Source organism: Megalobrama amblycephala, unplaced genomic scaffold, assembly GCF_018812025.1.
Source record: "Megalobrama amblycephala isolate DHTTF-2021 unplaced genomic scaffold, ASM1881202v1 scaffold370, whole genome shotgun sequence".
Taxonomy (NCBI): Eukaryota; Metazoa; Chordata; class Actinopteri; order Cypriniformes; family Xenocyprididae; genus Megalobrama; species Megalobrama amblycephala.
The window spans coordinates 14313-25991 of record NW_025953349.1 but is presented as its reverse complement, the minus strand read 5'-3'; the positions used below and the strand labels follow the sequence as shown (position 1 = coordinate 25991).

At 36.4% G+C, this 11679-nt stretch overlaps 1 protein-coding gene across 1 annotated transcript; it reads right to left on the bottom strand.

The window, feature by feature from the left end:
* Positions 1 to 268: 268 nt before the first annotated feature.
* Positions 269 to 5834, bottom strand: LOC125261211 (gastrula zinc finger protein XlCGF57.1-like). Its single transcript, XM_048179828.1, has 2 exons — positions 5577 to 5834; positions 269 to 1908 (listed from the first exon to the last, which is right to left on the bottom strand). The coding sequence occupies exons 1-2, from the start codon at positions 5716 to 5718 to the stop codon at positions 797 to 799; spliced, it is 1254 nt and encodes a 417-aa protein (XP_048035785.1). The 5' UTR covers positions 5719 to 5834; the 3' UTR covers positions 269 to 796.
* Positions 5835 to 11679: the final 5845 nt, after the last annotated feature.

The following is an 11679-nucleotide window of genomic DNA, read 5'->3' as shown; positions in this document are numbered from 1 at the left end:
GTGTATAAGCTTACAACACTCAAACATCCTGAGACATACATCGTGTCAGAGGATTACTCATTTGGCGTGCAAGTTGACTTGCACATTCTGCGAACGGTCTTCCACCAGAAGGTAGTTATTTGAGTGTATAAAGTTTCAAATATGGGTATTTTTCTCACAAAAACACATCACTTTGCTTCAGAAGGCCTTTATTAACCTACTGGAGTCGTATGGATTACTTTTTTTAATGGATGGATACATTATTTTTGGCTTCAAAACCATTCACAACCATTATAAACTAAGGACTAAGGATATTTTTAAATATATCTCCGATTCTGTTTGTCTGAAAGAATATACACCTAGGTAGGCTTGAGAGTGAGTAACTCATAGGATAATTTTCATTTTTGGGTTAACAGTTCCTTTAATAAGTGAAGATTATAGAACTTTTACAATTTTAACAACAATTCATGTTTAATGGTTTAAAAAAAATGTATTAATCAAAAAGCATGTCTAATCAATTCATAAAACTTTTTAAATATACTTTAAGAAATTCTGTGTTGTATTGAATGTGTGTAGTACATTAAACTGCACCACTCATTCACACAGAGACATGCAGACTTCATATTTCAATAGCAATTGATTTAATATTCACATACACTAACAATTTGTTTAAGTGTACAGCACTACTTTTGATTTATTCATCCAAAAATATATTTTTGATTTGATTCCCAGATTTTCGCATCATGGAAATCACAGGGCCCTAGAAAACTAATTTCATTAAAACATGGAAGTGTTTGGACCTGAGGATGAACTTTGCTCAGTGTAACAACTTTGGACAATGCTGTTTTTTATGAATCTGTAGATTACTTGATGTGGCAAAACCCTTGCCACACTGCGGGCATTTGTAGGGTTTCTCTCCGGTATGCACTCTCTCATGATCTTTCATGTGTCCTGAATGAGTGAAGGTCTTCCCACATGTAAGGCAGTGAAACAGATTCTCTCCAGTATGTATTCTTTCATGCGCTTTTAGGGACCCCGAAACTTTAAAACTCTTATCGCAGTATGAACACTTGTAAGGTGATATTCCTGTATGGGTGTTTTGGTGTTGTTCCAAATAGTTGGCTCTGCTAAAGGCTTTCCCACACTCAAAGCACACATGATCTTTCATACCAGTGTGTGTTTTGTAGTGGTCTTTTAAATTGTGGAACCATACAAAGCTCTTATCACAAAAAGAACATGTGTAGGGCCTCTCATTTGCATGTACTTTCAGGTGTCTCTTTAGCTGTGATGCAAAAAAAAAAGTTTGGCTGCACTGATCACAGCTAAACGGCCTCTCTCCAAAGTGATAAAGCAGGTGTTTTTTGAGCAGTGATGCCCCAGAGAAACTCTTGCCACACTGAGAGCAGTGGTGTAATTTCTCTCCAGAATGTAGTTTTATATGACTCATGAGGTTTCCTTGATTTGTGAAGCTCTTCCCGCACTGCTGACAGATAAATGGCTTCTCTCCAGTGTGAACTCTCATGTGACTCTTAAGGTGGCCTTTTTGAATGAAACTCTTTCCACACTGCTGGCATTTGAAAGGCTTCTCTGCAGTGTGAATTCTAATGTGATCAGTAAGATGTCCTCTTTGAGTGAAACTCTTGCCACACTGGTCACATCGGTAAGGCCGTTCTCCGGTATGACTTCTAATGTGATCCTTAAGGTGTCCATTGTGAGTGAAACTCTTATCACAGTAACGGCACGAGAACAACTTCTCTCCGGTATGAATCCTTATGTGATCACTAAAGAGTTCTTTACATGTGAAACACTTTTCACATTGAGGGCAGGTGAATGTTTGAGCCTGTGGGGAAGATTTTTCTCCACTTATGAAATGTACCTGATGCTGATGTTCATTCAGTTCTTGACTTTCCTCTTTCACCTCCACCAGTTCTAAAATGGGGATAGTAAACAAAAAAAAAAAAAAAAAAAAGGGGACAAAATGTAATCAACAAATCTGGCCGATATTACAGTACATGGATTGAATGAGTTCACGGAGTTGTCTAGATTTAAATGTTGAACCAGGGACAATTAGTAGACATCAGTGTTTATATTTGAACTATAAACTTTTATTTCAGTACTTCTGTGATAATTTAAATTATTGTAACAGAGAAATAACCAGGGGCGCCGTTATGGGGGGTGCAGAGTATGCCAGGCATATGGGCCCAGGACGCTAGGGGGCCCCAAATCAGGACTTTGGATTTTGTGTGTGTGTGTGATTTTCTTTTACACACGAACACGTTAACTAATAATATTGTAGTAAAATACAATTTAAATCTGTGAATTATAGAATGTAAGAAGCGAATGTGAGCATGCTCTGGGGAACTCTTTATATTCTATGGGCTCTATATAGGCTATTGTAGCCATCAGCGTGAGATATTAAGAACATTTATTTTAGAATGTATTAATTAATTGGTGATGCATCATTTAGGCACACAGGCAGATATGTATTGCGTTTATTTCATTTTAATAAAATATTGAATAGGCCTAACTTGCTAACTATATCATGAATTATATGATATATTCTGATTGTCAAATATGTGGATTTTAGTGTTTTCCTATTTCCTAGGCCTATTTATCAAAATAAAATTGATAAATGAAAGTGGAGACAATAGGCCTACCTCAAAAGAGGCACATTATTATCACTTTTCAAATATTTTTCTTAAAAGTAATGTAAATTATGTTTGCAACAATAGCTGTAGGTTTATTGGCCTCAATGAGTCTGAGACTCCCGGCCTGAGATTGTCTCCCAGACGGAATTAAATAATTCGTAAATATTTGTAAATGGGCTATTCATGGCTTAAACAGCTGGAAAATTGACTGTAATGCAGTTCTGTGGATGTTTTGCCTAGGCAGGGTTGTTATAGTTAACTAACAAAAACTAGATTAAAAAACATTTGTGCTAATCGAAATAAACCTGAAATAAGAAAATATATTAATGGAAAAACAAACTAAACTTAAATTAGAAATGTTGCCTTGTCAATATCATTTCAGGTTTTTTCCCCTGACTTTCAACAGACGTGATCATTATCTTTTCATTAATCTTCGAGATTATTAAATTCGAATTAAACGAAATTAGAATGGATAAGTGTCTGTGACCCATAAAATCCCAGGCATTTTAGCCTACATGAACACATAGCAGAATAAACAACAGAACACGCTTCTGTCAATGGAGAAAAAAACAGGATTAAATCATATAAAAAGAAATTATAGCCTATGTCTACACGCAAAATTTATTTCACTTAAATGATTCACATATTAACAAAATTAAAAGGAAAAAATGCGACAAGTTTCGGTTTCACAGAAGTTCACAGAAAGGAAACAGCAGAATTTTTTTTTTGTTGTTTATTTTACAAGCAGAGTTTTATTTTAAAAATAATAGGCATATTTAACCCTTCACAGAATCGTTTAAATGTGACTATAAACGTCTGAGTAGCCTATTTTAAGTTTTTTCCGCTTTTATAAGAAAATGCAAGTGATCGCGCCGGCGCCTCGCGCACACACACAACAGTTTTAGTAACTTGACATTGCAGCCTGCTAATTGCCAAAATAATATACAGTCAACCAAATGTAAAATGTTACTCTACTCATTTTGAGTATGTGTACAATCAAAGCGTTTAAATAATAAATATAGACTACTTTAGTATGCAAATACATCGTGAATATGGAAACATTTGGATTTGTGCCAAATTATAACGCCGGTTTCTGTTTAGCTTTAAATGAATTAGATTTGGCTTAATGTTTATATTTTCATAAATAAAATAGTCTATGTAGTGGTGCCTTCGTGGGATTAAAATGCATTAATTTTAATGTCTGTTTAAATGTCAGAAACCTCAAATAAACACTGTGTATTTGAGAACAACGAATAGTTGTGATGAAAAGCACTAAGTGCGTCTGTCTCTTGGCACAGCTCCAGCCAAGGTGAAAGCACGTTTGAATAATGATGCTTTGAACGTTCTAATCACACCGGTGTGATCGTACATGTCAGGATTAAAAATCAATCGCTTTTCGGTGGTGGAGGGGGATGGCCTACTTGAAATAATGTAGCCTAAACTAATAAATTATTTCAATTTCTATTTAAACGTCAAAAGAAGAAGAAAAAAAACATTCATCTGGAAGAAGGGGGCACAAAATTATGTCCTGCATACCCCCCTTAAAACTCTTAATTGTGCCCCTGGAAATAACAATACTGTGTGACGTCAGAAACGCTTTCTTCCTAAGTTGAATACGGAAGGTGTAGGACGTAGCTTAAAGGGTTAGTTCACCCAAAAATGAAAATTATGTCATTAATGACTCACCCTCATGTCGTTCCAAACCCATAAGTCCTCCGTTCATCTTCGGAACTCAGTTTAAGATATTTTAGATTTAGTCTGAGAGCTTTCTGAACGTGAACGCGGATTGACAACAGACCCGGAAGAGAAGACAATGCTGAATAAAGTCGTAGTTTTTGTTATTTTTGGACCAAAATGTATTTTCGATGCTTCAACAAATTCTAACTAACCTACTGATGTCACATGGACTACTTTGATGATGTTTTTATTACCTTTCTGGACATGGACAGTATACTGTACATACATTTTCAATGGAGGAACAGAAAGCTCTTGGACTAAATCTAAAATATCTTAAACTGTGTTCCGAAGATGAACGGAGGTCTTACGGGTTTGGAACGACATGAGGGTGAGTCATTAATGACATAATTTTCATTTTTGGGTGAACTAACCCTTAATATAAAAAAAAAATCTGGGGATGTTATTATATTAGCTATATCAATACATCTGCCTTTTCCAACAGACACCAGAACGTGCAGACATCCTAAAGGCACCATTAATTTAAAATTGACCATTCTTATTTTTTTATAGAATATTGCAGTATTTATTATAGACTAAATGATTTACCAGTGCAAGTACTTTTTTTTTAATTAATGTGCCTTGTAATCTTTAATCACAATAACTCACTCTTGCAGCGACATCGCTTCTCTGATGACGACGTGTTGCATGAGGTCGGGACTACATTTTTTTTCCTCATTTGAGAAGCCATTGTGGAGACAAATCAGGTCCTCCCTCGAACTCAGGTCTCTGTTAGTACCCCAAGCGATCCCATTGGCTCAAATTACTTTTAATGGGTACTCTCTTTAGCACCCATTTACAATTCTTATAGAATCATGTTATGATAAATGTTGTTTGAACTACGTTATAAAGACCATGTTTGTATTAGTTAGCTTTTGTACTAGCATAGCATACAGATGCCCGATTATGGCAAATCCGTAAATGCAAAAACTCAATCAGCCATACATAAATTATCACGATCAGATCTAGTACAAATAATACCAGGATTTATAATTAACACTTCTGTAAATTAGCCTAATTATCATGTGTTCCTAAAGACCTTGGTTAGCTGGTCCATGTGTATTTAGGATTGAAGATGAACTTTGCAGAAAGAAAGTAAATCTCCAGAACAAGTAACACCCCTGAACTGTGATTAACAACAGTGCCTCATATTTTCTTACTACAGCCAAGAAATGTGAAGAAGCGTGCGATGATTTGATAAGAACGGACACCAACCTCTTTGTTCCTCAGTATCTTCATCTTTCACTCTGCATTGTTCTAGATCACTCATATCTACAATCTCCACTTTAATAAACTCCATCATTACAAAATTGTCACACATATTTGAGTTGTTAATCCCGGAGATCTCTCCGCTCATTTTGAATCTTCGTCAAGTTTAAGACAATGCAAATCTTTGCATTATCGCAACGTCTCAACGAGCCCAACTCGCTTCCGCTACTACTACTCCTTCTTCTTTTTTAACGGCGGTTGGCAGCCAGCTTAATGGTGCATTACCGCCACCTTCTGTTCCGGAGTGTGGATCAGTCAGTAAATTCACAATATAATCTACAATTTTGGATTGAGGGGGGTAGAATAAAGCCCAGTATCCCTTAAAAAATCCAACAATTCTCTCACCTGTGCTCTATCATTCATACTTAGTGAGTATGAAGTTTAAAGTGAGTTTCTGCACCCATAGTTCATTTAGTCTATTATCCATTATCACCCTCTCCCTCTGATATTTCCTACAATGTAGAATTACACGTTCCACCGATTCCTCTTCCTGACACTCCTCACACATACCCGTCTGATGTTTCCCTACCATTTTTAATGTTTTATTTAGAGCACAGTGTCCCAGCCTTAGTCTCGTTAGTACAGTTTCCTCTTTTCTGTCTCCACCTCCTACCTTATTTACTTTAATACTCTTTTGGATATGGTATAAATGTCTCCTTTTCCCCGCACTATCCCACATTGCTTGCCATTTTTGGTTAATTTTTTCCCAGATTATACATTTTACTTCCGCTTTACTGATTCTTATTTGCATTTCTACATTTTCCTTCTTTAATGCCTTCTTTGCGACCTTGTCCACTTTTTCATTCCCCTCCACTCCTACATGTGCCAGAACCCTTAAAAATGTAACTAGCCCTCCCTGGTGTGTTATTCTTGTAACTGAGAATGTCATAGAATATCCTGTCGACTTGAATGTAACGAGATTAGACTAACTAGAGCTAAAGCTGAGTCTGTACATATTATGATTTTGTCAATTTTTGCTTTTTCCAACGTAATGCAAATAAAATTGCAACCATCTCCACTGTACATACTGCTAAATTATTAGATATTCTTCTATTGATTTCAATTCCTCTTGCTGGAACCACCACACTCATTCCTGTTACCCCTGTTTCAGGGTTCTTAGTGCCATCTGTATATATTTGAGTATAGCTTTTATATACTTCAGATTAAACACCCCAACAGATCAGCACTTTCTTTGTTCCTTTTAATCTCTAATAGATACCAACCTCTGGACATATCATCTTTCATGGGGCTATGATCGGATGTACTATTGAAGAACTGATTTTCATATACCCCAAGCTCTTTTGCTGTTTTATTCCCTATATGACCAAATTTGTCCTTTTTACTTCTCTCTTTCCTTCAGCGTTCCTTCAGCACTTCTTTTGTGGGGTGCGAGTCATTATGCCCCTGCAAGATAACCCAGTAATTTGCTATTATATGCCGTCTCCTTAGTTCCAGTGGCATCTCTCCTACCTCTACCTGGATGACAGGCGATGTCTTAAAAGCTCCACTACACACTCTCAACGCCTGAGCCTAAATCACATCCAATTGTTTTAAATGGGATCTAGCTGCTGAAGTATACTCTATACTGCCATAGTCCACCATAGATCTTATCAGGGCCACATAAATCTTTTCAGTGCTTGGCAACTTGTCCCCCATTCTCTACCAGTAAGCATCTCATTACATAATTACTTTTTTACTTTTTTCCACTATTCTTCTAATATGATCTGCCCATGTTAAACGGGAATCAAAAAGCACCCTCAGGAATTTGAATGTTCCTGCTCTTTCTATTTCTTTCCCATACATCCTTATTTTAAATCTTTCATCTATTATTTTATTAGTAAAGAAAACACTTTGGTTTTTTTCCACTGAGAATCTACATCCCCGTTCTTTCCCCCACTCCACCACTTTATCTACAGCTCCTTGCACTTTCCCAACCAGGGGCGTAGGAGCGATTTTGAACCTGGGGGGGACAGTAAATGCCAGGGGGTTCGGGGGAAATTCCCCGGATTTCTATATATATATATATATATATATATATATATATATATATATATATATATATATATATATATATATATATATATATAAAGCACTTAAATGCTCATTTCTAATGACTTTTGGGAACGGATTGTACTACTTTGTTTGTAGGAGGGTATATGAAGTGACAGACTGGGTAGATTATAAAAACAGAGAGAAGCAATCTAATATAACTACAACCAAATGACTATACTATGAACTGTATAACAACAACTAGTTAAATTAGTTGGACACAGTACCCATGTATTCTTTTATCCTACAAAAATTAGCATTCTGTCATATTCCCATTACCTGTTTTCTCACTTGGATCTAACTCTCCCTGTTCTGTGGTCTCTTCATCTCCTGTCTAGGAAAGTAACATGTTTGAGGACACAGAACTGGTTTCAATGCAAACTCTGATAACCCGTTGGCCTAATTTTACTGATCTAAAGTACTTTTACTATGTGAATTTTAGAATATACTGTATGTAGCTATCCATACAACTTACAAGCTCGTTCTCCTCTATCCTCTTCCTCTTAAAGTATTGTAGGATGCTCATCTCTGTGTGAACATTTTTACTAATGTTACATCTACATAGTTTATGGACACGTATCAATGGCACATTGAATTCACATTAGCTAATTAGCTATCATTTGCCTGTTTTACACAACATAAAAAAAAAAAAAAAATGCTTCTAAGTAGGCTAAATTTGACAGTTTCAAAATACAATAAAACTAATGATCAAACTGAAAACCAGCAATCTGCCATTTCATCGGCTGAATTAGCCTACTCCTACCTCAAATACAAAGTGCGTCTGTGAATAATATTGTTCGTCAACCATCCAAATCTCCACATGCATTTAAAAGTTGCAGAATGGATTAATTTGGAGACTCTGAAATCGGCAGAGATAGGCAGGCAATGCAAAACAAAATCTGACATTGGGAAATAGTGAGGGGGACAAAATTTAGATTTTGAAATGATTTTGAAATTTTTGAAAATAGATTTTCAGCTTACGGTGCTTCAGCGTCTCCGAGCACCTCGGTTCACACAATAAATGCTGCTTCTCATCTACTCCATCTCTGTATGTGCGGTGGTGCATTTTGGGAACGCAATATGCACTAGGTTTACTTCATTTATACATTTGCATTTCGCAAGATTTCAGACATTTCTGCCCAGATAGCACACGTACGTCTGCAAGATGTCTGTTACAGATCGCTTCATCTGGAAAGCATCTGCTGTTTACAAACATCTGATAGACATCATTAAAATGTCGTTTTACATAAATCATAAACATCTTAAAGACATCTTCCAAATGTCTATTTGACATCTGACAGAAGTATTGCAGATGAGCAAACATTCTAAAAAACACGTCTTCCAGACGTAAACACAGACATCAAATAGACTTCTCCGAGATGTGCGTGTGATATCAGGGTGTGGACAGAAGTTAGCAGCTTTCACCAGTATTCGGCAAAATCTAAGCTCGAAGTTCTGAACGTTTGAAAGTGAAGAATTTTAGATATAAATATTAGCATTGTAACTTGCAACGTAATATCAAATAAGTATTAGGCTGTTAATTAGGCCTATCAAATATTCATTTTATTTTAATTCACAGGACAGTTGTCATTTACAACAACAACAAGAGGCCCTATGCTCGCAGCCCTAAATATAAATAATATTTAAATAAAACCATTTAATTAGCCTACTAAAAAAAAAAAAGGGGGGGGGGGGGATCGATATTTCTCTTTCATGTCATCATGTCATCGTGTCCCCGTTACAAACATTAAAAAACCATGAACATGTGAATGTGTGGTTTAAATTTTGAAAAATTCATTGAAAAATGTCAGGGTTCGGCTGACAAAAAAAGTTAGGCAACCTCTGGCGTAGTTGAAGCTGAGGAGTGGAGGGTTACAAAAGAACAGGCGCTTTACAGGTCTGCGTAGGATTAGACTGAGGGAGAAAGTCTGTCGATCGCCCCCTGCAGGAGAAAGGAAGAATGACGAGGATGAGCTGTCCTTTGCCACAGCGAAAGCAGAGAGAAGCCAGAGAAAAAAACAAAATGAAAGAAAAGGAATGAAGCAATTGAATTTAAAAAGGATAGAGCCGAGCCATGGTGAAGTATGAGTAGATGAAGCAAAAGCTTACAGCACCTGGTATTCCCAGGCTGTCTCCCATCCAAGTACTAACCAGGCCCGACCCTTGCCACGTGCCTAATTGTGGTGGACAGTGGAAGAGGTACCTTCCAAGGAAAAAGTGGCTGGAAGCACCCAGAAGATATTTTCCTACTGTCCATCCACTAGGAAATCCACCACCTCTGGGTTTGACAATGTGGTGTTCGACAGCTTTGAACACTTTAAAAGTGTGGTGGATGCGGAGTTGGAAAAGAGGAGAACTGTGTAAATAACTGTAAATAACTGTGTAAATAACTTACCTGTGTGATGCCACTTCTCCTGTGCCATCTGTAGGAGAGAGAAAGAGGCTTGTTTGTGTTGGTTTGTTTGTTTGTGTTTCAAAGTGCTTCAGCAAGTACAATCTATTTATTTATATAGTTCAAAAGTTCAAAAAAATTCACTTTACAGTTTTACTTAAGAATGTTCCTGCGTTTGTTTTTTTATTATTATTTATGATGCTGTTAAAATGCACTTTGTAGTATCTTTTTTTTTATACAAACATGTATACAAATGTTCAATATCAAGGCCAATCATTTTAACCTTAATCAGTTCCAATCTAACACAATCAGTTTTACATACCCTTTAGTGGTTGTTCATGTTCAGATAATCTGTGTTTTTGTAATGCGTGTTGTTTGTTTGTCTTTGTTAGCTTCATGTCTTTGTGATGTTTCTATGTCTTTGTCTGCTTTTGTCTGTTGAACAAAAGTTTGCCAAAGAAAACACACAAAAAAATGTAACAGACAGGAATGGCTTGAGCCTTTATTTGTTGATTAGTGACCTGAGTCTTTGGATAATCCTGTTCTTTATTGGGCTTTGGCCTGTACAAACCAATTGTTCATTTGGTATGCAAGTTTGTGTTTTTAATTGTTAAAGTGTTTTTGATTATTATTAATGTTATTTATGTGTGTGTGTCCTTGTGATGTTTGTATGTCTGTCAGCTCCATGTTTAACTAAATGTCTGCAAATGGTAGTAAATGTTTGTCTCTCGTGTTCTCGCTCGTAGATCTGTACCTTGTTGTGGTGACCGAGCTTTAAACCAAACAGATCTTGTTTACTTGTGTTTTCATGCATTGCCTTTTAAATGAAACACATTCTGGGTGAAAAATAAAAGTTGTAAAAGTATTTCAAGTATTTTGGGAGTCTCTGTATGCTTGGGTTTCAAGGGGTAAAGGCTCCTGGGTGGTCACAACAATGAGTTTTGTGAACGCCTCTGATGTCTTCCAAAGTGAGAGTGCACTGATACATTACACCCTTTCTTAATATAGCCCAAAAATGTAACAATTGCACACTGTTCCACTTGACTATATGAATCTCATCAGCTACATCAAATCAAATTATGAAAATAATAAACAAAACATTCAGCAGACTAGTGGATTTCAATAAACTAGGCCTTGTATATGAAAATTTCTGTAAATAACACTTCAGGACATTGACCACCAGATGGCAGCATCCGTTTTGATCATTTTCGATCAATCCCAGGGATGAGCATGTGCTAAGTAATGAATGAAACTCGATATATTTTTGGATAATTTGCCTGATATTCAAGGTTTCACATGATAATGTCTCGTTAGCGCCGTACTGACAAGCACCGCTTGTTTTACGTTAAAATAGCTAGGTTTGATTTCTGAAATGCGTTTAAAATGCGACCAGACTATTGATTTTACATGTTGAGACCTTGCAGAATGTACTACTACTGTGTGGACTCGAAATGTAAAGATTAAATATGCTTTAGATGCGTTATCAACCGCGATTTGCATGCTAAATGCATTGAAAATGAATTAATGAGCTGTAATGACCTGACGATCGCTGGAAATTCTTCAAAAACGTGATCAGAAACTAATATCTATCTGTCTATCTATCTATCT

Excerpts from the sequence above, each read along its gene's own strand:
- LOC125261211 (XM_048179828.1), bottom strand. The coding sequence starts at position 5,718 with ATGAGCGGAGAGATCTCCGGGATTAACAACTCAAATATGTGTGACAAT. Across the intron at positions 1,909-5,576 it reads AGATACTGAGGAACAAAGAG|AACTGGTGGAGGTGAAAGAG; the intron begins GTTGGTGTCCGT and ends TCCCCATTTTAG.